General features: G+C 43.7%; 1 protein-coding gene across 1 annotated transcript in view; it reads left to right on the top strand.

Annotated features, from left to right (window-relative positions):
* The first annotated feature begins 2,864 nt into the window (after nucleotides 1–2,864).
* Nucleotides 2,865–25,770, top strand: part of LOC104340303 (alpha-2-macroglobulin) — a 41,158-nt gene continuing 18,252 nt past the window's right edge. Inside the window, exons 1-16 of the mRNA XM_086460914.1 lie at nucleotides 2,865–3,124; nucleotides 10,704–10,887; nucleotides 11,728–11,884; nucleotides 12,430–12,482; nucleotides 13,183–13,203; nucleotides 15,409–15,577; nucleotides 17,512–17,596; nucleotides 18,320–18,443; nucleotides 19,121–19,235; nucleotides 19,369–19,478; nucleotides 20,347–20,508; nucleotides 20,786–21,013; nucleotides 22,635–22,698; nucleotides 23,946–24,088; nucleotides 24,442–24,591; nucleotides 24,806–24,976. Of these exons, the coding sequence (XP_086317040.1) occupies nucleotides 2,865–3,124; nucleotides 10,704–10,887; nucleotides 11,728–11,884; nucleotides 12,430–12,482; nucleotides 13,183–13,203; nucleotides 15,409–15,577; nucleotides 17,512–17,596; nucleotides 18,320–18,443; nucleotides 19,121–19,235; nucleotides 19,369–19,478; nucleotides 20,347–20,508; nucleotides 20,786–21,013; nucleotides 22,635–22,698; nucleotides 23,946–24,088; nucleotides 24,442–24,591; nucleotides 24,806–24,976 (2,196 nt within the window). The remainder of the gene's footprint in view (nucleotides 3,125–10,703; nucleotides 10,888–11,727; nucleotides 11,885–12,429; nucleotides 12,483–13,182; nucleotides 13,204–15,408; nucleotides 15,578–17,511; nucleotides 17,597–18,319; nucleotides 18,444–19,120; nucleotides 19,236–19,368; nucleotides 19,479–20,346; nucleotides 20,509–20,785; nucleotides 21,014–22,634; nucleotides 22,699–23,945; nucleotides 24,089–24,441; nucleotides 24,592–24,805; nucleotides 24,977–25,770) is intronic.

Genomic DNA, 25,770 nt, shown 5'->3' with positions numbered 1-25,770 from the left:
ATTAACTTATTAATTGCATCTTTTGTGTTAGTCCAACTCAAAATAATATATTTTAAAGTGCTGGTGGAAAGGAAATAATGTGGAGAATTAAATGCTCCAGAAAATAAAAAAAAAAGTAGTCATGATGATACATTCAGGCAGAGTAGGTGTGCTCCCATGACAGCCACTTCTTACTGACCTGGTGTCTTGCCCCATCTCAATATGATAATACCTGGAAAGGAAATCAAATGTGTCAGCACAGATAACTTACCAGTATATCACTGTAACCCCTCTGAGAATTATCTAGAATTAAGCTAAATTTCCCAAATGTTCTTTGGAACAAAATAAAATTTTAGAATAGTGCTATAGTTTTAGTTTAACATTGGAAGTAAAAAAAGTTTCAAAAGCCTTCTAAGGAACAGCCAAACAATGTGCCACTTTTAAAAGTGACAGTAAACATACGTAATTATTCATTTTCAAGCAGGATAACTGCTATCATTTAGTACAGAAATCCACTCTGCTTGGTGGATTATAAGAAATTAGACTTAGACATTTGGCTAAATCAACCATTTACTGTTATGTGGCCTAATTTAAATTCTTTGTGGTCAGCAGTCATGTACAATGGTTCACTTAGGTTTTCTGCCAGTATATGGGGATTAGTCACTGAAGATACTAATGTACAGATTTTCTCTTGATCTGCCAGGTGTGCAGTGATCTGAGACATGTATGAAGTATTATCATAAGAGGAAATATCTTTCCTGTGGTTAAAGTCATGACTGCCAGTTCACTGAAGCCATCACTGTATATGGCAAAGACGTTGCATGCCTTTTTCAGCAGTGATTACCTTTTATCAGACCAGCTAGCCTTGTTGGAAGAACACAGACACAAAATCTAAATCTCTCCTTTGGGTCTGAAAAAGCACCCAAAAGCTTTCAACCTAGGTACAAGTTCAGACCCTTGTGAGAGAGGAACCAGCTGAAGCATCAATTGCCTGAGCTAAAGGGCAGTAAATGCTTGTGGAGCAAAGTGGGCATTAGGGTGTCAGAGAGCTGGTAAGTGGTTCCCAGGGGACTGAGAAGCAAGTATTTTATACCTGGTGGATGGTAAATTGGTTAGTAGAAAGAAGAAGATGATAGTGAATAAGATCTCCATTGGATCGCTGGTTTTGATGGCCCTGTAAATCTATAAATTTTAGTTTTACATGCTTATCCTTAAAGCATACTTTGCATCTGTCCATTCAGATTTCTTTTTTAGTTTCAGTTTACAGCAGCCTGAATAACAACAAGCAACTTGGGATGAGTCATGTTTTCCAGCAAATGCCCAGGACAACAAGATACTATTGCTTTGAAAAATGCTATTTTGCACGAGTTATTTACTGGTGAAGTCAAAGATGGGAGTGAGAGGACAGACAATAGAGGGCATTTCTGGAGAAAGATCTGTATGGTTTTTATTACTTGGTAGTTACACAACCACTTTTTTATCAGTGCTTCCATCTCTAACTGATAATCTGCTAAATCTTTTGGTTTGTGTATGTGTTCATTCCTTTTCCATATGACACTTATATAATACTTCCCCCTAGCGGACACTGGCTGCCTCCCAACTTTTTTCCCAACTTGTGGTTTATAAAAAGTGTTAAATGTTATCCCACGAGACTGTGCCTGATTCTTGAACAACATTCTTAAACTTTATTTCATCTGCAGACATTTCTGCTGGTCCTTTGCAATGCTCTTCCCTGCATTTTTCTAGCTACTACATCAGAGTCAAGACACACAACATTAGGTCTTTTCCAAAGCTTAATCTTCAGGCAAAGTGCAAATAGGGCTGCCTGTGCTGTTGTGATCTAATAAGCTCCCTTGCACAGAACAGAGAACCTTTGCCATTAATGTGGCTTCACATAGACACGTTCAAGGTGGTTTGTGCTGAAGCATTTTCTCTGCTGGGTTATTCATACACAACAGAAATCTTTGCAGGGATCATGAATCTCTGTAGTGTTACTGAATCCTTTAACTGCACAGGCACTGGAGGGCATACTGACAGCCCTACAGCTGCAATTTTGCAGTTTTCCACGGGCTGGTGCAAACACCCCACCTAGTTAGGCTTCTCGGAATGCTCACAGTTTGGACTGAATATTTCTGTTCAATGACCTGCTGGAATTTAGCAAACTCTTTTCTTATTAGATTCAACTTCTGGATAAGCTGCTACAACCAGAGGTTTGCAGAAGACCGAGTCAAGGGAGCAGCACTATTTCTGAGTGACTTTTGTTACAAACTTGACTCACAGCAGCACAGATCTGAATCTGGCAAAGGGAAGGAGGAGCCACCTGGAACACCTGGAACATCTGCAGTCCAGGTGACACTGAATGATGGAAGATGATCACCATGCTGGCGAGGCAAGGGATTGCATAATATTTGTGCATACTCACAATGGAAACAAAACTTACTTCCATATCTAGACCAATGTCCCACTTCATTTTGGGTTACATTCCTGACAGATTAATTATCTAACCCATAATTAAAATTAGCAACTGTGTCAGCAAACTACTGCAGTATTCTATTAACATAATATCGGCAATGTTTCTGTCTGTGGGTTTCCTATTGTTCTTAAAATACCTATAAACCTGGCTTTTGGCTTCAAAAGATCACAGTACCCCACATCAGAGTGCTGTGATTGGATGCTGCCCACAGGGAATATTGCGCTGTGTTGAACATAGTTCATTTCCCCAACATAGTGGATTTCTGATGGGTTAAAGAAAGTGAGGTATGAATCATTCAAAGATTTCTAATATAAGTACTATCCAATAAATACCCTTCCCCCACTTGGAAAGTCTCTGGCCAAATATTGTCCCTCTGTTCCAGCTCCTCCTTACAGCCTCTCCCTATTTCCGAATGTGTTCTGGCCCCCAGCCCTTATCTCCTCCAGCCCCTGGGCTGTTTGCAGAGAGCAGTTATAAAGAGGCTGACCCAGCAGAGAGTGGAAAGGAATTACAAGGTGCAAGAAAACAGCAGCACCGAACCAGGCTGGGTGTCTGCTTGACTCACCACGACCTGCTCTGCACCATGGGGAAGGACAGGCTGCCCAGCAAACCAAACATCTTCATTCTTCTCCTGTTCTTCCTTCCTGGAAATACCTCTCCAACCACAGAACCGTAAGCTGCACATGTGGAGGGGGGAGGGAGATCTTAGTGCTCCTTTTTTCTTTCAGTCTTCTTCCTTTCTGTCAAACAGGTGTGCCAGCTTCTTCCACTTCTTCCCTGTATCCCACTGCTAGCCAAGCCCTGATCTTCCTGCACAGCTCTGCCAGTGCTCCCCACTCCCATCTTGCAACCCTCTGGTTGCCCAGCCCTTGTACCACCCCCCCCCCCCAGCTCTATCAGTGCCCACACTCCTGCCCTGCAGCTGCCTGCTAGTCCAGCCTTGGATCCTCACAATATTCTGGCTAAGTATATTCCTGCCTAGAAATGTTCAGTTTCTTGTAGGATTTTGTAGGCATGATGCCAGAATCCATGTACTTACCATTCCTGTAGTATCCTTGTGTCAGTCACTGAGTTATTTCTCCCTGTTCTCCTGTTGCTTTCAAGTGGGCTTGCTGCACTTTCTCCTGTTTCTTTCAAGCCAGTTTGTTTCCCTTGGCAGCATCAGATGTACTTGTTCCTGAAGAGAATCTGTGACCTAGATTCTCTTCCTCTGGAGCAGAGCCTGGTGCTGGCACCCTGCCCTGGGGCATCCACCTCAGGGCTCTGCAGACCAGCAGCATGTCTGAGGCCCCTGAAGAGAGGGGCAGCCCGGGATGGCACCGGCTGACTGGAGTCTGGCATCCCCACCCGAGCCTCACCTATCATAGAGAGTTGCTCTGGAGCCTCTAGACTGGACTGGAGCAGCCTCCCTCTTCAGACCCCGGCTGCTGTCACTTACTCTGTGCCTTTTGCTGTGCTGACAGAAGTGCAGTTCTCACCAATGCAGGTCTCATAATGCTTGCTACAGAGATTTCATGCCCACAAGCACTGTGGTAGTGCTAGCAGCTGTAGGAGAAGGTGCAGCATTACTGCTGCTGCTTACTGTATGGTCCGAAGTGAAGTGGTGGTTGGCTCAGACTGAAGGACCTTTAGCTCACACTGTACCCTCATTCATCTGCCCTGTTTGGGTGCTTCTGGGATAGATCAGCCAGCCAAGTCTGCTTTGGAGTCAGGCAGAGGGCTCCGGTCTCCCTCCAGTAGCCTGATGTAATTAAGTAATTATGATTAAATAATCTTAATTCATCCCTGATCTTGGGTAGGGGAGAGGAAATTAATCCGTCCTGCTCAGACCTCTCCTCGTATGAGCAACATGCTGCTCTTTGTCCCTGATCTGAGCACCACTTTGGGAAGGGAGAAGGATGAAGGGCTGAGACAGGTGGGGGAGAGAGGTGTAGCTGTGATTCATAGAATGAAGATAGGAGCCAACCAGGGAGGCAGTGGAGTCTGAGCAGTGAATTGCCTTGTAGTATGAGGGTAGTGATTCTGTTTTAAGTGCTGCAGGGTAGATCAGTGCTGTGTACAACACAGAAGAGAAGCCACTCTTGAACTGAAGACAAAATGAAGCTTACAACCAAAACTTGTTTACTGCGCCCTGTGCAAGTAGGGAAATCACTTCTCTGAGCAGCAGCAGTTGCTGCTATTTCTGTTTCAGATGTGGCCAGCTGCACAGGAGACACCATTAAGGTTCAGATTACATATTAGGAAAAAATTTATTCACCAAGTTGGTGCAGCACTGGAACAGGTGACCCAGAGAAATAGTGGAAACTCTATCTATGGAGTCCTTTGCAACAATCCTGTTCCAGGAGCGAACTTGGGCTTAAGACATCCAGAGGTCCCTTGCAACCAAAAATTTTGTGATGCTGTAAAATACTGACAGCAAGATTTTTTTTTCCTTGCTCTGGGTCTCTTCTGGAAAAATCCAACAAGAGGTATTGTTTTTCTATTCTGATATGTGGTTGTGCATGCAAGCAATTTTACAATGCAGTGTACATACTTGGCAATACACTGCATATAGTCAGCAATGCAAGGTCGTGATGGCACTTGAATTGGCAGGTATGAATTTGGACTGATGGAGCTGACGAAAATCACTGCCTTCTTTGGTTGGGTGTTTGTTCTTGGAAGTAGCTGAGAGTCAATATACAGAAATTAGTCCACCTTAAGCTAGAGTATTACCTTCCCCATATAGACAAACCCATTATTTTTGCCTCAGACACCTTCTCTAGGGCCTCCTGTCCCTCCTTAATGCCTGCTTCTGACTCTGTTGTCAGAAGAGCTTATTGCATGCAGGGAGTCTGCTGAGGTCTCTTTTGGCAGCCCAGATGCTTTTGGTCCTGGAATGCCTATACATGTCTTGGGCCTTTCTGACCCAAGTTACTTAAAGCTCGCATAGTACTTTAATTCACCTAGCTCTTCACCAACACATCTCAAAACAGCTAATGGGAGGCCTGTGAGCATCGTATTGGATATCCTGGTTTCAAAGGCGAAGTAACGGGTCTGCATGGCAAGGTTTTGGTAGCAGGGGGGGGTTACAGGGGTGGCTTCTGTACGAAGCTGCTAGAAGTTTCCCCTGTGTCAGATATAGCCAGTGACAGCTGGCTTTAAGACAGACCCGCTGCTGGCCAAGGCTGAGCCAACCAGCAACAGCATTTTTCGCCTCTGTGATAACGTATTTAAGGGAGTGGAAAAAGTTGTTGCGCAGCAGGAATTGCAGCGAGTGAGAGGAGTGAGAATATGTGAGAGAAACATCCCGCAGACACCAAGGTCAGTGAAGAAGGAGGGGGAGGAGATGCTGCAGGCGCCAGAGCAGCAATTCCCCTGCGGCCTGTGATGAAGACCATGGTGAAGCAGGCTGTCCCCCTGCAGCCCATGGGTGGTGGAGCAGATGACTGCCTACACCCCATGGAGGGCCCCTACGCTGTGGTAGGTGGATGCCTGAAGGAAGCTGTGAACCTGTGGGAAGCCTGCACCAGAGCAGGCTCCTGGCAGGACCTGTGGCCCATGGAGAGAGAGAAGCCCACGCTGGAGCAGGTTTGCTGCCAGAAACTCTGTGAGGGGGGCTCACGCTGGAGCAGTCGGTTCCTGAAGGACTGCACACCATGAAGGAGACCCACGTTGGAGCAGTTCATGAAGAACTGAACCCGTGGGAAGACTCACACTGGAGAAGTCATGGAGGACTTTCTCCTGTGAGGGGGACCCCACATTGGAGCAGGGCAAACGTGTGAGGAGTCCTCCCCCTGAGGAGGAAGGAGTGGCAGAAAACAACAGTGTGATGAGCTGACCTCAACCCTCATCACCTGTTTCCCCCCTTGTGCCGCTGGGGGGAGGAGGGAGAGAAAATCAGGATCAAAGTTAAGCCTGGAAAGAAGGGAGGGGTGGGGGGAAGGAGTTTTAAGATTTGGTTTTATTTCTCATTACTCCTCACTGAGTTAATTGACAATAAATCACATTTTCCTTTAATCGAGTCTGTTTTGCCCGTGACGCTAAATGCTGAGTGATCTCCTTGTTCTTATCTCAGCCCCACAAGCCTGTTGTTATTTTTTTTTCTCTCCTCTCTCCTGTCCATTTAAGAGGGGAGAGTGATAGAGTGGCTTTGGTGGGCACTTGGCATTTTGGCCAGGGTCAACCCATCACAGTCTTTTTGGCACCCAATGTGGGGCACGAAGAATATGAGATAACTGGGAGAAGTGATGGGCAAAACATGGATGCAATGATTTCAGAAAGCGGAATGATTATGTGAAATTAATGTTGTAACTGTGGTGAAAGGCCAAGGGGTGGACTGTGTGTGAATTGTCCACTTCGGTTTGGTGTTTTGATGAAGTTAATTTAATTTTGGTGTGGGGAATTTTTTTTGTTGTTCTTGTGTTGATGTTGAGTGAAGTTTGTGTGATAAATGTGAATTTTAATGATAATTCTTAAATACGTGATTCACAGAGGTGGGGCTTCTCTCTCTCCACGGGCCAAAAGGCTGTGATCACTCAACATTTACCATCATGGGCAAAACAGACTTGATTAAAGGAAAATGTGATTTATTGTCAATTAACTCAGAGAGGAGTAATGAAAAATAAAACCAAATCTTAAAACACCTTCCCCCCACCCCTTCCTCCTTGCCCGGGCATAACTTTGATCCCGATTTTCCTCCCTCCTCCCCCCCAGCGGCACAGGGGGAAAACAGGGAATGGGGGTTGGGGTCAGTTCATCACACTGTTGTTTTCTGCCGCTTCTTCCTCCTCAGGGGGAGGACTCCTCACACGTTTGCCCTGCTCCAATGTGGGGTCCCCCTCACAGGAGAAAGTCCTCCATGACTTCTCCAATGTGAGTCTTCCCACGGGTTCAGTCCTTCATGAACTGCTCCAGCGTGGGTCTCCTCCATGGTGTGCAGTCCTTCAGGAACTGACTGCTCCAGCGTGAGCCCCCCTCATGGGGTCTCTGGCAGCAAACCTGCTCCAGCGTGGGCTTCTCTCTCTCCACAGGCCACAGGTCCTGCCAGGAGCCTGCTCTGGTGAAGGCTTCCCACGGGGTCACAGCTTCCTTCAGGTATCCACCTACTCCGGCATGGGGGCCCTCCACGGGGTGTAGGCAGTCGTCTGCTCCACCGCCCATGGGCTGCAGGGGGACAGCCTGCTTCACCATGGTCTTCACCACAGGCCGCAGGGGAATTGCTGCTCCAGCGCCTGCATCATCTCCTCCCCCTCCTTCTTCACTGACCTTGGTGTCTGCGGGATGTTTCTCTCACATATTCTCACTCCTCTCACTCGCTGCAATTCCTGCTGCGCAACAACTTTTTCCACTCTCTTAAATACGTTATCACAGAGGCGAAAAATGCTGTTGCTGGTTGGCTCGGCCTTGGCCAGCGGCGGGTCTGTCTTAAAGCCAGCTGTCACTGGCTATATCTGACATAGGGGAAACTTCTAGCAGCTTCGTACAGAAGCCACCCCTGTAACACCCCCCCCCCCCCCACTACCAAAACCTTGCCATGCAGACCCTTTACAGGCAGGGAAGCTGGCGTAGGTGGAAGTTCTGCGTGTTGGCCAGAGTTTCAGCAGAACAGTGAACAGGAAGAGGAATGAGGCCAAATTCCCCATGAACTAGGTCACAGTGTCCCTTCCATACACTGGATGTTAGAGTCATTGCCAGTGCCGCTGATGGGGGGCAGGGGAAATGAAATTAGGGGAAGCAGGCATGCAGTGAAGCTGTGGTGAGAAGGCTGTGGAGGAAGGGGAGCACTGGAGCAAGCCGATAGTCACAAGCTGTAAGTCACTCCCTGGGTGGCTGGAGCTCCCTCCTGTCATTGCTTCTGCAGCAGCACGGACTGATCAGAGTTGCCGTCTGGCTCCTTGCCACACTTTATCCAGTTGCCTGGTGGTGAGGGAAGTGAAGGTACTGCCTGGGTCCCATTGCCTCCACAGTAGCTTTAGGATTTCCCAGAAGCTCAGAGCTCAGGCAATAATGTATCTCTGGATGGGCCCAACTATCTTTTTCTCCAAGGCTGGCACCATCTGGCAAGGTGTACATTAGCCTTCCCCAGTCGAAGCCCATGGAAAAGTGGTATGAGCAATCCTGACCACAGATTTCATCCCATGCATACAGTGATTAATATACCCTGCAGACAGAATTGCCACCAGAACCTCCTGCTGCTGCATCTGGCTGTGAATGTGCACAGGGAAAAAAGGAATACCAGACTCATAAAAATGGTCCAGCATCAGACCAAAGGATTAAATTGGCTCTGTATTCTGTCTGCATTGGTGGTCAGTTGTAGGTGCTGAGGGACACAGAGAGGAGCAAGGCAAGTACTGTAGAAATGAGTTTCCCATCTGTTGTAGCCTTATGGAACTTCTACCAGAGGTTCAAGGTCTTAGTGTGGCAGGGATTACACTTTCTAGCTGCTTTCTAGCCACTTCTGGGCAATGAATTTACCTAGGACATTTTTAATAACCTTCATATCAGGAGTAGCTGATCTTGCCCCTTATGAGCCTCATACCAAATATTATGTAGCTGGTGCCACAGGGCAGACATGGTATACCTTGGAGAGTTTCTAGCAGGTGAGGAGTGACAGCTTCTTTTAAGGGCCTGCATTTGGCTGAATTAAGGCCCTAATTACCCAACTCAGTGGCATCTGCTGGCCTCTTTTGTTCCTCACCCAGGGAAGGACAGTCGGCTGCTGTCTATCACTGCTTGAGAGCACTAGAAGGCTCAGGAGCCATAGGCTGGCCATACTAGAATTGTGCGTTTGGATTTTGCAGCACCTGGTAGCATTAGGTTCCTCAGTTTAATTTTGCACATTAGTGAAAAAGTTTCTCCTCCTTTCTGGTTTTAAGCCAGATGCTTAATATTTTCACCTGGTGTGTATTGCACATGTTGTTACAAGTGATGAACAAGCCATACTTTCTTTTGTGCACATCTTGACTTCATAGCTTTCTGTCATGCCTTTTTCCAAACTGAAGAGTCTTACTCTATGTAGTGTCTCTTCCTATGGAAATCATTCCAGATTTCAGATAATCTCTGCCATCTTTCACTGAATCTTTTCTGCTAAATCTTTTTAAATGCATGCCACATGTGAGATGTGGAAATACCTTGCAATTATACAACAGCAAAACAATGTGTTCTGATTTCTCCTCTGTTGCTTTCTGAACACTTCCCTCCAGCCCATTTGTTACTTATCAGTGAATGAGAATTTTCCAAGAGTGATGAACAACGCTCATGTCTGAGTGGTATTAACCCACTCAGTGATACAGCATATACACAATAGCTTATATACTATTGGGGTAATTTTTTTCTTCCTCTATTGATTATTTTCCCTTTATGAACAGTTCATTTGCCATTTTTGCTACACAATCGCGCCATATGATAAAAGTTTTCCACAAATATGTAAGTCAGTTTTAGGTATTTTCCCACCCTAGACAATTATCAGAAAATTGTATTTCCGAGGTCATTTAGAAGTGTACTGAACAACAGGGGTCCCAATGCAGACTGGAGATTTTCACTGGTTCCTACCCTCTGTGTTCTATCTTTTAACCAATTAATCCAGGTCAGAATTAATAATTTGATTTATTAGTAAAAAATTAGTAAAACAATCCCTTTTATTGGATGGCACTCTAGTTTAAGAGTCTTTTGTGAGGGCACTTGTGAGGGTCAAAAGCTCTTTGAAGACACAAGTGGATTTGTGTTGCAATAAAAAGTTACTCTCTGAATTCCTTTGTGTGCTCATCTTAATAAGGTCCCAAACTGCAAGCACTCACATTTTCACTCAGCATGAGGAGGATTTGGAAACTCGGATAGCAAAATACAGGATCAGACAGACAAGTCAGTAGTTTTTTCAACCCTAAACCTGCTGAATTTTCAACCTTTTTTAGCTTTGCGTCTCAATAGGAGATTGTGGGATATACAAAAATCTATCAACAGCCTGGCACCTTTCACACCATCCTTACTCCCTGCTGTGAAGCTGAACAAAACATCTTTTGTAAAGGACTCCTTATTAGCATAGAAATTGTTCCTTCCTCTATAAGCATTTGCCTGCTTTTATGCTAATTAGTTAGGCAGTTCAATGTGTATAAACCCAAAATAAAATGAATAATCATGTGTATATGCGCTGCAATTCACAGGGACAGTAATGGATTAGGCATGCTGATTTGTTAATTTCCTTTCACTTAATACTCTTTCCTTAAAACTGTTTCACATTTCTGATCCTTCTGATTTTGCTTCCCTCTCTTCCTAGGCAGTATATGGTGCTACTGCCTTTTCTGATACACACTGATTCTCCTGAGAAAGTCTGTGTTCAGCTGACCCACCTGAATGAGTCTGTGACGCTGAGTGCCACACTCGAGTATCAAGGGGAAAACAGGAGCTTGATTGATGATGTGGTATCAGAGAAGGACTTGTTCACCTGTATCCCTTTCTTTGTGAGTATCTCATCCTCACAGGATGATCCCTTGTGTTTATTGATGTGGTGTAGCAGATCTAAACAGTCCAGAAATGAGAAACAAGGTACGTTGCAATCAGAGACTTCTAAGCTAAACCAAACAAAAAATGAATCTGATGTGGAAAATTGACTGTGGTAGCCTAATGAGGAATTATTTTCCACCATTGTCAAATTCTGTGTCCCACATAATATTTCTGTGCATGCAGGGCTTAGAGAACTCTTTTGTGGTCCTTCATCCTAGAACTTTGACTGAGAGAACATACCCCACGATTTTTTGATCTGTGTAAGCCTCAGAGGAAAAAAAAGCAAAGTGGAATGAGAACTGTAGAAGTTGGGGAGTGGTTAAAGACAGTGAGGTCTGAGAGGTCATTTGTCTCCTGGAGATTATTCATTATTGTTTCCTGTAGAAAGGTGGTTGGTGAGTAATGTAAGCAACTGGTCCCACCTCCAAATAATGAATATGGGTTGATTTCCAGTTTGATAAATCATAGGATGGAACAAGATCAGATTTAATATTTTCTAAGGAAAGTGTATAAATGAAAGAGGGGAAAAGGCTTCCAGTATTGGAAGGAGAGGAAGAAGCAACATGGAGAAAACTCAAAGAAATTGAGAAGATCTATCATTGCAACAATACCTGAAGGAAAAAGATTTTCTTGAGACTGGCAAGACAAGTCCTCTAAGTTCATATCAGAAAATCATGTTTTATTCTTGCTTTGGTGTCCCTTTAGGGAACTTTCGGACCTAGGTAGTACTCCATTTTTCAAAGGCTTAATGCAATGGGATGAATCAGTAAAGCAGTTATCTTTTTAATTTTCCTTAGCTTCCAAAATCCAACAGCACATCAATGGCATTTCTCACTGTGATGGTGAAGGGGGTGACACTGCAGTTCAGGAGCCGCAAGTCAGTGCTGGTCCAGAATTCTGAGAGCTTGGTTTTCATCCAGACAGACAAACCCATCTACAAGCCCGGACAGACAGGTATGGGTAACACTGACAGCAGAAAAACTTATGGGCTTCGTTCCCCAGAAGCCCCATACTTTAATTAAAGTTTTTAGACTTCTTCATAGGGGGAGTTAAAGTACTCAGTAAATCTTATTTCAGTCAGCTGAGATCTAGGGCATGAGGTATCTTCATCATTACTATTCTCCATCCTCCAGGCACAACATCTCAGCCAGATGTAGGCACAGGCTCAGAGTCATTCTACTCAACTAGAGGCACGAATCTGGAATGACTCCAAAATATAGTCTCCCTTGGCTGCACCTGAGTCAACAAAGCACAACAGGCATTCCCAAGGGACAATTCAGCTCAGCCAAGACCTGATTATCCTTCAAAATTTATCTGCCTCTCACCATCTGCAAGAGAAAGAGCCTGAAGTCATTGCTTCCATAACTTTGAGATCTCAATTCAGAGCCTGTTGATCTGTAGAATGAAACTGAATCATAAATTAGTGAAATACTGACATTTCCTGGTAATGGCTACAAATTTAACAGTGGAATTTCCTTCTTTTCTGTTACACACTTCAGTTCTGTTTCGGATCGTCTCACTGGACAAAGACTTCTACCCACTGAATGAAAAGGTAGAGCCAAAATTCCTTGTTGTTAACCACGAGGCTTAATTCCCAATTAACACCATTAATTGCCACCATCCAGAACCACTGAAGACAGCATTTAAAGCGTATGATCCTTTCTTACTCACACCATCCTTGACCCATTCCATATACTGTCCTGGGACACACTCCACCTGTCTCTATTGACTGAGAAACATATCCCCTTTTTCAAAAAGATATAGATGTTTAAAACCAGATTTGCAAAGGCATGTATGTGGCTAAGCGTGTAGCAGGGATTGCATTACTGAAAAAATGAGTGGGACAAATTACCATTGTGACAGATGTGCAGTTGTTTCTGGCAGTGGGTGTAGCCACATGTTTAGAGGCAGAGAGAGCAGCATGACAAGGACTAGGTTTCAAGCAACTGATCAGGGGTGTAAGTCCACCTTTTAGTTTATTTGACAATCAGTTGCACATGCAGACAAGTTCTTTGAAAACTCTTCATCACGTTATCATACTGTGGTAAGACAAAAAGTTTGGGTTCTAAAATATTATAGATATACCCTTAACCATCAAGAACTAAGGAAATAGAGAAAGTACAGAAAAGGAGGAAGCCAAATGACTTCATAGAAGGTTGTTCTTCTGCCCTTCAGTCCTAATCGGGAAATTACTTCTGTCCATACATAACTAGTATTTCTAATGCTGATTTTCTTTTGTTCTTTTCCCACAGTTCCCATTTGTCTATGTTCAGGTGAGTGGATGATTACATGTCTATTATTTCAGCAGGCTGTGCAGACACAGAGGTAGTAGTCTCCAGCAGTGGTGATTTCAGGCGAAGGTGCAAGGGAAAAAACATGGGTGCATGACCTTTTTCCTTTGTGTAAAGGAAGGCAGAGTAGTTGGACATCAAAATAAGTTCCAACAACGGGTCTTTGAGTGGGGAATGTGCTGTAGGAACAAAATAGCTAATCAGTGCAAGCCATGCTGTGAATAGAATTACACTTGCCTAGAGGTCATATCAGAATGGCTTATTCCTCTTCCCAAGCAGAACCAAGATTTTCTGTCTGCCAAGTGTGGTTGAAACCACAGAACTGCATTAAACAAACTAGCAAAACTGAAAAAAACAAAATTATGTAAGTAGACGTCCCCTGTCTTCCCAAGCACTCCCTTTTTGTCTGTTTTCTTTTAAACAGTTGAACTTCAGTGACAGATAAAAGTTAATAGGAAGAATGTTTCTGTCAATGATTCAAGTACTCATTTTCATCTGAGAAACCATATTTTACAATTGTTATCTGGGACATTTTCTAAAGGAAAACTGATGGGAAAGACCCTGAAGCCATGATAGCAGCACAAAGAGAGTTGAAATCAGTGTGCACAAATCTTTAGTCAATTTGCATGATTATGGGTCCTGTCATTACAAAACCACAGAATCACAGACTGGTAGGAGTTGGAAGGGACCTCTGGAAATCATTTAGTCTAGCCCCCCCAATAAAGCAGGGTAACCTCACTACTGCTTGCTGTCTCCATTCTGCACTGTCTCTCTCTAGAGCTGGGGGTGTTGTCATAACAGGGGAGGCAGAACGTGGGCCAGAAACAGTCCATAGCAGTTCTAAGGAAATAAATGACCATCAGTCCACACCCTTAATGTCACTAACTTAATGTAGTCAGCAACACAAAAGCAGCAGTTAGTATGAGTCTAGTATTTCTGAACTATTATCCTGAACTATTGCTTCTGCAATTTTTTTTAAAAAAAAACCCTTTCTGAGGAAAAGCAAACAAACTGACTTTCAGGCCTTCCCTATAAATACATCACAGAAACAACAAGTTCTCAAGCCTAGCTGTAAACATTTTCTTGAATTCCTCTTCCAAGGAAGCACGATTGTGTCCCTCACAATAAGTGGTGAACTTTTCAGCAGAGTTGAAAAGTGATGATGAATAAGATTTGGTCAGAGCCATGGGATGTGTTTTACTGACTGTGCCTTCCTCCCAATGTGCTTCTTGGTAAGAAGGCCTCCTCTTCTGCCCCTTGACCAGTGACCTCCAACTGGGGGATGTCATTCAATCCCCTTTTCCCTAAGCCCTGAGATAAAATCTCAGTGAAGTAAATGCACACAGTCACATACCTGGAGTTGCATACCTATCTAGAGTAAATAGACTTTTGCTGACACCCGAAGTACAATGCAAAAAGCAGGCAGAAAATGAAAGACTGTAAACATCAACCATCCTGCTGAGGAGCCTGAGAAGGGTGCATCAGATTAAGCAGCACCACTGTGCTGGTTCAGTGACTTCTACAAGAAATTTGGGTCTGAGCTGTTGAATTTGGAGCACAGCCTGTTGGTAGTCAGTTCATAATGAGCAATATGCAGCTCTAGTAGTGATGAGATTTCAGCTTCAGCAGTAGGAGAGGGGAAAGACAAGAAGCGAGAGCTCTCAGCTGGATGCACATATGTAGGATACACTTTCCTCTGTTCCTGTCCCCACTCCCCTACTCCACCACAAGCTTTGGACTCTTATACATGTACATTTCTCAGTCCCATAGATAGACCAGGTGTCTCATTCCCCTGCGTATTATGCACTGGTGCTCAGACAGTCTCTATTCCGGGCATGGAAAAAACCTTTTAGCAGGCTGTATAGCAAGTGAAGAAGACTGAAACTTTCCTCCTTTCTTCCTGTGCTCTACTTACTTCTGCTATCTATCTCCTTGTCTTGTTACCTTGCCAGTCTGTCTTTCCCAGCTTCCTGGCCCCATCCTTTGTAAACATGCAGATAGAGCTAAGGGGGGCTAAAAATCTTTCTTGCTAGTTATGCAGAATTGACAGGTAAGTGCTCACAGATCCTCACAGATTGTTGAATAATTACAGGTAGACATTTCCCAGCTGGGATGTATGTGCTATGGGCACTCCACAGCTCTCTCCCTGGGAGACTCCTTGTGACCTTGAGTTATCCTCACCTGCAGGATCCACAGAGGAACCGTGTGTACCAGTGGCAAGGGGTGGAACTAGAGACTGGCCTTACGCAGCTCTCCTTCCCCCTCACCTCAGACCCCATCCAGGGCTCATACAAAATAGTTGTGCAGAAGAGCTTCTCGTCCCATGTGGAACACTTCTTCAGCGTGGAGGAATATGGTAAGGAGAGGACGTATGGGCTGCAAGTGGGACTGACAGCAATGTCTTACTCTGACCTCTCAGTTTGGGATCTACTGGGAATGGCATAGAGAAGGGAGGCACTGAATACATAGGCAATGGGATTCAGAGAGGCTGACCCAGAAGGTGCCAAGAATCAAAAGTTGTTGCTCGCTTTAAGGCATCTCTGCAACCTGCCTGAGCTTGTATTTGCTCTTAGTGCTCTTGTGAGTACAGGGTCTGACGGGCTTCCTGTGCATGGCTTGTGGCACTAATTTCAGCTGACTTTTAGTCACTTTTCAGTCCAGAAGCCTTGTTGCAAGTAGCACTAGATATTGAGTAAGAGATGACAATATTTTGGTGACCCTGTTTTGCCCCTCTCATCATCGGGATCACTTGTTTCTCCATTTCTAGTCCTCTCTGGTTTTCCTCTTCTTCCTCATTTCTGCAAAAGCTTAGAAAACGTGTTTGGTAGAAAATTTCAGTATGCAGAAAGACGCTCCACAAATGTTACAAGCAGATGAAAACCGTTTGGTAGTAGAGACTGAGTAAGCAGAAGTGTGCTGCCACAGGGAGCACTCTAAGCCCTGGTTCTGTAATAAAGCTTAACAGGTCTTTGTAGACATGTACTCTGGCTAGGCTGTATGCATTTGAGGAGGCTTCTTGTCCGTGCTCCACACTCCCATGCTTCCGCTGGCTGTACATGGAGCCTGAACAACCCAATGCATTGCTCAGAATCTGCTGTTTCTGGAATATGCAGGGTGCGACCCAAAGAAGATTGTCACTGAAGTCAGCAGGAGCTGGCTTATTCAGTTCTAAGTCAGGCACAGTGTCTAGTATGAACATGGCGAATAATTTTAACACAAAACAGGTTACAAGCTTCAGCCTGCCATGGTCATGGATGGGCTGTCTTTCCTTCCACAAAGGTCATTCTGAATATCCCCCAAAATCAAAGATGTATATCGCTCTCTTAGCCTCACACTAAACTAATTTTTCTTTTATTTGTTCTTTAGTCTTATTCCCATTAATCTCCTCTGTTGCTAGTCCTCTTACAGCCTTTTGAGGAAATGTGCCCTGGGGTTGAAATGCTGAGTTTTGCCCCCCATCCTACAGGCAAATTTATGTCTAAACTCTATAACCGAGGGTTGCTTTTCAGTTCCTGGGTCTGGGTGTACACCCTCCCTGTTCTTATTTCCTTGCACCGTGAAAAAAATCTCAAGTTCACTGCCTGGAAGCAGGCCATTACATTCTTCAGTCCAGTCCTGGGCTTGAGTAATTGGGGGCTTATGGTTGCAGAATTCAATATAGGAAAATGGATGTAACTTAATACTCAGGAGCAAAATATGCCTTTTACTTGCAACCTTTTATATCGGGTTTTGTTGCTGCCTTGTTTCTATATTGTTGAAAATGTAGACCTGAGAGTCTGGTTAGATTCACCAGAACTGTCTGGACATGCAGGACCATTTCACATGCTACATATTAGTGAGTGTAACAACAACCTGGGATCTCCAGAACACTAAGAAACAGCCAAGAGAATCAATGATTCAAGCCATTTCAATGTGGTAAATTACAAAGGTGGTGAATGTGCTGCTCCAAGACTTAGTTGCAAATTATGCATTGTGAAACGTGGAACACAACACACAGGAACAGTATGTCCTTATGAATGGGCATATGTACCCTACACAACTGTCTGGTGCCAATGGGATCACATGAGCATGTGCTGCAAATCAGGGAAGGTAAGGGCTACAACCCTCCTTAATTCACTTTAGACCCAAACAGTGGTGAAGGCTGAGAAAACCTAGGGAAGGGGTAGCAGAGCTGTACAGAAGACCACAGAGAGGCGATATTAAGATGATCCTGGCTCAGTGTTTGGGTTATTATGTAGTACACAGCTCTCCTTCACTCTTCTCATATCAGACTTTCTGTCTCCCATTTAGTGTTGCCCAAGTACGAGGTCCTGGTGAAGCTGCCCAAGATGATCACTATTAAGGACAAGGAGCTTCCAGTGTCCGTCTGTGGTCTGTGAGTCACAGAGCTGGAGTAAATCTCTCTTGCTCATCCTTCATTCCCCCTTTCTGCTGAGGACCAAAAGAAGAGGTGGGGAAGGCTTTTCGTACATTTCCCAGACATCTAGTGTAGGCTTGTTCCAGCCTGTCAATCCTGAGCCTGCTACTTGGCTTGAAAAGTCAGTGAAGGATCTTCTCTATGTTCCTTAAAAGGTGATGTCAAATGAATTTGCAGCTCTCTCCTCACAGTTTGCTGTACATTTTCCCTTTCTGTCTTTACATTTCTTCAGTTAAATCTTCTCTGCCGATCCTGAACACTCAAATACTCAGAGATGTCAGATCAGATATCACTTAAACAGGTGGTGCAAACCCAGTGTTCTCATTTTTAACTCATAAATTGCTCCTTCTGAGCCTCTGGTTACCTTTCTACTTCTTCACTGATCCCTCAGCTGTTTGCGGTACAAGGATACTCTTGGCTGAAATAATTTTCTACAGACAATCTTTTTCTACATTCCTGCAGAAAGATCCCACCTAGAAGAGATTCTGATGGATGATGGAAGAATCTCACCACGGAAATGATGGAAATGTAATCATTAGAACCATTAGAATATCAGATTAGTCAGCATTTAAGAAGAAATATTAGGAAGTCATCCACAGAGGTCTTTAAGGAGATGTTTCTGAGTGTGACTGAGTGATTGTCTCATCATCTAATACATTGTTCAACACTTTGTGATTATAGGTACACTTATGGGAAACCTGTACCTGGTTTGGTGAATGTCCAAGTGTGCCGTAAGTTTTCCCATTCCACTTCAAATTGTTATGGGAAAGAAGCAGAAGCTGTGTGCGAAGAATTCACTAGGCAGGTGAGTCCCAAGATTAAAATATAGAGGTCTTTCTTATGGGTAATGCGCAATGTTATCTAAGGGAGGCCAAACCTGTGACTGTTGGGAGACAGTAGGACATCAGAGATAGCACTCTGTCTAGTGAAAAGGAGAGGACGACATTCTTAAGAAGAGAGTCATTAAACTGGAAACAGAACTGAAACCCTGAATTCATTGAAACTAGTGACAAATCTTCAGTTAGCAACTGTGATCCCCAAACTGAGAAAAGAATCTCTGAAATTATTTTGTGACTGTGGGAGGGACTGGCAGAGAGCAAAGAAGATGAGGAGAAAACGAGAAGGCGGTATTGTATATGGGTCAAACACAGGAGAAGGGAGAAAGGGCAACAAAGAAGAGAATGAAGACAACAGAATAAACAGGAGGAAAACCGGAAGTAAGATAGGAGGGAGTTAACAAGGAAACCAGTGTGTGCCTTGGAGAACTGAGTGTCAAATACCTCACAGAACACAGAAAACATGTGGATGAAACACTAGGAAACAGGCTATGAACAAGTCCTGGTCTTGGTGACAATCCTAGAATGTAAGGCTGGGATTTCATGAACAGAAGTTAAGCACGTTAGGTTTGGGGTATCTGTTCCTGTCCCACAAGACCTCAAAATTGTCATAGAATTCCAATTTTCTCTCTAATCCCGTGCTTAGGCAGACGCTCGTGGGTGTGTTTCTGGTGTAGTAAGGACCAAGATATTTCAGCTCCAGCGCAGGGGATATGAGATGAGCATTGAGGTACAAGGCAAGATCACAGAAGATGGCACAGGTATGTATCAAACGGAGAAGACAAAGTAATAGCAGGCCACAACAGGAGGTCCTGGCAAAGATGAGAGGTGGAATAACATATCTAGAAATGCTGCTAGTCATTAATAATCCCTCCTTGCTGTACTCTTTCTCAGGAATAGAGATGACTGGAACAGGCTCCTGTGGAATCACATCCATCATGAGCAAAATCAGCTTTGACCTGCTGGACTCTCAGTACAGACCAGGGATCCCACTCTTTGGGAGGGTAGGGGACTTCTGAGACCCTGGACAGTGAATGGCATAGCAAACTCACAAGTGCATAATCCCATCAGGTTGAATAGCAGATGACATGGTCCACCTTCCTCTGCCTTCGCACAGCCAGATGAATTACTGACAGTTGAGGCACTCTAATAGACACATGGCTCTGAACTTCCTGGCAGTCACCCCAGTACAGAATAGAAGGCCCCTTGTTCTGACACATGAGAATAACATTGAGGAGCATTAAGCATGGGCTATTCCACAAGGGAACATTATCCAGGTACAAAAGGTGACCACAACACAGGTAGGTGTGGTGACCTCATCAACAAGGGCACAGTCCCACAGTACCCAACCAGACTGAATAGAGAAGGAGTGGTGACAGTAACAGGTTCCATCAACAGTCTCATGACCACCAGACAATGTCAGAAGATGAGTCAGGGCTGAGCTCAACCAATGAAGTCCAGTTAACCAGATGGGAGCAGCAGGAGAAAGAGCTGAGTGAAGGTCTACCTCCAATATAGCTTTAATCAAGGACCGGGGCAAGGCATAAGCCTGAACTTAGAGTTCATGGACCAAGAGGTTGATGATACCTGGTGAAGGTCCGAAATGAGGCTGGCCAGGGGAATTAAAACTTACTGAGGAATTTAAGGCCCTGTCAGATAATTTCCCTGGGCCAATCAGATTATTTTGCTGAGAATTTTCTCAGTTGCTGCCTCAGACAACTCAGGACTCATCTCACACATTTCCACATTCATGTCTTTTGTCATTCTCCATAAAGAAACCTCCTGCCTGGCAAGGAGGAAAAGAGGGAATGGGGTTTAGGACTTAGGAATTGTTTTCGATTTCAAGTCTGAAACCTATTTTTTCTCTGTTAGGTGAAGCTGGTAGATGGCACTGGTGCTCCAATTGCCAATGAAACCATCACGATTTCTGTGGATGGAGACAGATACAGTGGGAATTACACTACAGATGAGCAGGGACAATCCTGGTTTTCCATAGACACTACCACCTTCACAGAAGCCTCCCTGGAAATCCGAGTGAGTGGCAGAGACAGGGCAAAGGGACTAGGGTAAACCTTTGTCTCTCTGATCAACAGGGGAAGTATCTATCCATGGGTTATTGTTTTTTCTGCCAACTGAAAGATAAAGCAAGTTTCTTGGCAGGTCACCTCTCTTCTTTGTGTCTCCTGTGCATGTTCTCTACCTTCTTCTAAGAATGGGAAATACAGAACAGACCTGGAGATTTTCTGTGGACTTTCATGTGATGTGTTACATGGTTTTGGTCAGCTATGAACTTTTTGTTCTTCTTTATCAGGCTTATCATAAACCTGAACTGAACTGTTATGACAGTGACTGGATCACACCTTCATATGAGCATGCCATGCATAGAATAAGTCGATTTTACTCCCCCAGTAAGAGCTTCCTCAAGATTGAGCCAAAGCCTGACACATTAAGTTGTGGCTTCTCCACAGAGATCCAGGTGCACTATATCTTCACACCAGAGGCCACAGGAGAGCAGAAGAAAATTGTCATTTACTATCTGGTAAGCATTATTTGTGGTTACTTTGATCTATGGACACAAAGAACACTGTGGCACATATAGCTACATTCCATGATGAGCAGTCACAGGACTGCTATATAGTCAGTCCCTAGCCAGTAATAACAGAGAAAGTTTGAAACAGAAAGTGTGGCCTCTGGCAGTGGGATTTAAACACATTTCCGTAATGTTTCTCATGTTGGCTTGTATGTGCAGACACGGGTAGGGTGTATATATTTTATTAAGAACAGAAGAGAGACAAAATGTTGATGGAACAGCCATCCAAGACTCTCATTTCATAATACTCCACTCCCAACTTCCCCCATTCCAAATTCGGGTTCATATATGCTCATAGCTCAGAAAGCAACACCCTACAACAAGAAGATGAAAGATGAGGAGGAAAGTTGTCTCCTACTCAATTTTGTCCTTTGGTAGTCATCTGACCACTGAAACTAAAGCAACACCTCTAACTACAGTACCAGAAAAGCCCAATAAGCTTATAGCTTAGGTTGTATATCAGCAATGACAGAAAGTTTGGGATACTACCCCAATTGGAACAGACTATAACACGCTGGCATTGAGAACCATGAATTGGTTCATTTTGGAGGGCACAGAAGATTAATTCAACTGTGACCGAACAATGATCTGTCAGCTTTGCTTGGGAGAACAGGAAGAATCAGATGAATGCTCAAACTTTTCCCTAGATTTGGTTTTCTGGTTATCCCATTTAATGACACTAGCAGAAGAGATGAGAGTAGCCTTGGAGAGCTAGAAGAAGCCAGCTTGTTCTGAAGGACTGTACAGAACATCGGGGGGACTTAGAGTGAGATTACAAAGAAGAGAATAGAACCTGTGTTAGGGATGTCTATGTGCTTATTTTCAAGGCTGCTAGCAATAAACTGAAGCACAAGATTCCTATTTATTCCAGTAGCCTGGGAAAGATGGTCTTAAGAATATACATACCGTAGGTAACCAAACAGTGAGGGGACTTATATTTCTATAGGTGTGGCTCCCTATGGTGCTATGGAATAGCTATCCTATATGGAAAGTAATTGTATAAAAGGCATTTTTTAATGTGAAAAAGGAACTTTTTCTAGAAATGAGGAAATTACAGGTGGCGTTCAGGCTGTTACTTATGCCTGACTTCAGGTACCTTTTTCAAGCTCTTACTATTTACAGCCTGTGCTCTTCTGTTCCAACTCCGTGTGAGTTATGAAACTAATCCTGATTAATTTTTTCTCCAGACTGTTTCACAATGTAACTGAAAGTGGAATGAGGAGAACTTTTGTTCCTCAGTCTGTTCCAAACTGTTAAAAATGTGCATATGACCCCCAAACTTATGTGTGCTTAGAGGCAAAGTGCATTTGAATCTGATCTGTATATGCAATATGGACAAAAATTAAGCCAGATCTGACCAGTGAGGAAACATTGGTCCTCCTAGGAGTGAATGTTTCTGTTTCCAAAGACCCAGTAAATTCCAGTCTGGCTCTTGCTTAGTATTGTCTTGATTTTGCTCAGTCAGCAGGGTTATTCATACTCACACTCTACAGTTAACCCAGTGAACGTTCATTCTCCTTCACTTCAAGACTGGCAGCAACAATTACAGCAAGGTTTCTCTGTCACACAGGTGATGGCCAAGGGAGACATTATATTAGCAGACACCCATGATCTGACTGTCAATACTGGAGATGGTGAGCAGAACTATGCATTTTTATTGTCTCTGATGATAATTTGGGGCCAGAGGGGGATGTAGAGAAATTATTTCGATCCAAACATTAAATGTTGGAACGGAAATGCATTTTCAAAATTAAATCTTTTTAAATGAATTGATTTTGGTTAGTTTTATTTTCTCTGAATTCTGTCAGGTGCTATTTTTCTGACAAGAATATTTTAGAAAAATTCAACAAAAAATATGCATAATGTTTTGTTCATTTTCTCCTCAAACTAACACTTTTTGCTGACCACTCTACCCTCTTCAGATAGCAGATGCTTACCAGTGTTGTGAGACTCACATGTACAACAAGCAGGAAGAAGAGTATGTCCTCTCTTCTTTCTCTTTCTCACTTTCCTCCATTTTTTGGGTATTGTTTCTCCCTTACAAGCATGGAAACACACACATACCTATATTCTAACCAACAAATTTCATTTTGTTCATATAAATGTCCAAGGGTTACACATTTCAGTAACTGAGACTGGCTATGAAGCATCTTTAAAAGCCTTTCAACAATGAGACCAGAGAGACATTTTGAAAGTCTATTAGAAGGAGTTCCACTGCAGTGGGTATAAACAGTATATGGCAGTAAAAGATCTTGGGTGACGCGTGTTCATAGAAAGTTCTGCATCCTCACTAGCAGGAGTGATTAAACTAACACCCTGGCTGATATCAAGAGGTGTTCTATCACCTTGTCCAGATTGTGATGAAGCTCAGGCCCAGCTAGAAAGAGTCTTTCAACACAGAGGGGCATTTTCCACTGTGGTTGGAGAAATAGTTCGGTGCTCCAGATAAATGCTTGCTTAGCAGTGACTTCACAAAGTTATTCTTTCAGCCACTTTGCAACCTTGACTGCTGCCACCTGTTACAAGAGTTCCTTATTTCTACATTTTTTCCCTCATCTATATTTTGTAGACTACAGAAGATCTTGGAGCTTGAGGAAAAAAGGGGTTGGGAACATCAAGAAATTATGCCAGATGTTAACTGGGGAAAATCTAGAAGGCATGTTGAGGCCCACCAAACTCATCTCATTTGGCTATTGCACAATCACTGTTTGAATGCAGACGTCTTCAACAATAGCCATAAACTCCAGTCGTGTATCAGTATTCCTTCCCCTGCTAACTAAAAATGCTCAACATGACTGAACTTGACTTTTTTTATCTGGGGAAGGCAAATGCATATACTGGAACTTCTTGTATGTTGCTTAGTCTTTTTTCTCTCTATTAGCTTATGGGACATTTCAGTTGTCCTTCCCTGTTGAGGTGGCAATTGCTCCCCTGGCACGGATGCTTGTGTACACCACTTCACCCAGAGGGGAAGTCATCGCCAGTTCAGCAGATTTCCAGGTTGAAAGTTGTCTCCCCAATAAAGTGAGTATAAGTCAGGGTTTGTGCAACCCATGTTTGTCTTGTCGCCAGTAGTTCAGTTATGAGTTCCAGAATGGAGGCAAAATTCACAAAGGACTCATAAAATGGTCTGATCAGATGTTGACTGAGGATTAGTGACAAACTCCAGAATAAGTTACAAAGCCATGATTATAAAAAGTGGAGCAAGACAGAATAAGAAAGAGAATCACTGGTCATTATTAATTAAAACTGAATATATATTAGAAGAACTGCAAGGCACTAGCAGAGCTCTGTTCACAAGGCTAGATACTTCAGTATAATAGCATGTAATAGCATCTGGAAAAAGTGGCTGCTTTAACTTCTGCTTGGGGTTGCAGGTCAGATTGAGTTTTGCACCCAAGGAAGGTCTTCCTGCCTCCAACACACACCTGCAACTCCATACCTCACCAAGGTCCCTGTGTGCCCTCCGTGCTGTGGACAAGAGCGTCCTCCTTACGAAGCCTGAAGATGAGCTCTCTCCCAGATCTGTAAGTCTTGGCTATTTCTAGTAATGAGCAAATACAAGAACCAACCAAGTACCTATTAACACCACTATAGACATGGGGTCGTGTATTTTTATCATTGCATTCACTACACATGTTTTTTAGAAGCTGGCTTTTATCAGTGGAATGTTGGGTAGCGTTTGTGTCCCTGTAAGTGCTGACCTGCCACGTGTTTCCCTGGTTGTTTGCATTTCCCCAGCTGTATGATCTTCTCCCACTGAAGGAAATCCGGGGTTATGGTTTCAAGGACTACTACCTGGAAGAAGACAATGTAAACCCTTGTGTGTCCCTTGACAACATATTACTAAATGGATTTGTCTATACACCCATTTCTCCTGACGGAGAAGGTGATGCCTATGACATTTTCAAAGTAAGCATCAGCCTTTCATTTTGCTTTGTTATTCCTTTTTGGAATTCAGTCTGCTCTCCTTTTCTCACTTGTCCTGAAAGACTTTTTAATGAACTTTGCTGTGATCTTGCTAACTTTTGTATGCAGGACAATAACCAGGCCCAGGCCCTGCATCTATGTAGCCCATCATTGGTACCTGAGTGCTTCTTTGGACCATGAAAACTTTGAAAGGTCTCCTCATTGCTAGTAGAGACACATGCAAAGGAAACAGTCCTAAGAAGTTACCTCTGGTGCCATGATATTAGAAACTTTTCTTCAGTCATGCATGTTCTCTGTCTGGTCTAGATAGGTCTTTAATAAAGTGCCAGTCACTTTGATAACCCACAAACCCACCTATACCCATCTAAAGAATCCTGCACAAGACTTTTTGGGTACCCTCAATCCAATGCTTTTCACACATGTCATTTTCACCCAGTCAGATGTCCCCAAGGTAGACTTAGCTTTCCATCTGATCATGCCATGATTTAGCCTTGGGATGAGTGTAACATGATAAAGCCTCAACAGCTGTGTTGAACTAGTCTATCTGGCATTTATATACAAGCCTTTGTTTTTCTGATTGATACCAGACTTAAGTATGCCTATTAGAATCACGGAATCATAGGGTGGTTTCAGTTGGAAGAGACCTTCAAGACCATTGAGTCCAACCTTTGTCCTAGCTCTATTAACATCACTAAACCATGTCCCAACAACATCTACCCATCTCTTAAACACCTCCAGGGATGGTGACTCCACTACCTCCCTGGGCAGGCTGTTCC

This window comes from Leptosomus discolor, chromosome 1, assembly GCF_034619465.1.
Source record: "Leptosomus discolor isolate bLepDis1 chromosome 1, bLepDis1.hap2, whole genome shotgun sequence".
Classification (NCBI taxonomy): Eukaryota; Metazoa; Chordata; class Aves; order Leptosomiformes; family Leptosomidae; genus Leptosomus; species Leptosomus discolor.
This window is presented reverse-complemented; position numbering and strand designations above follow the sequence as displayed.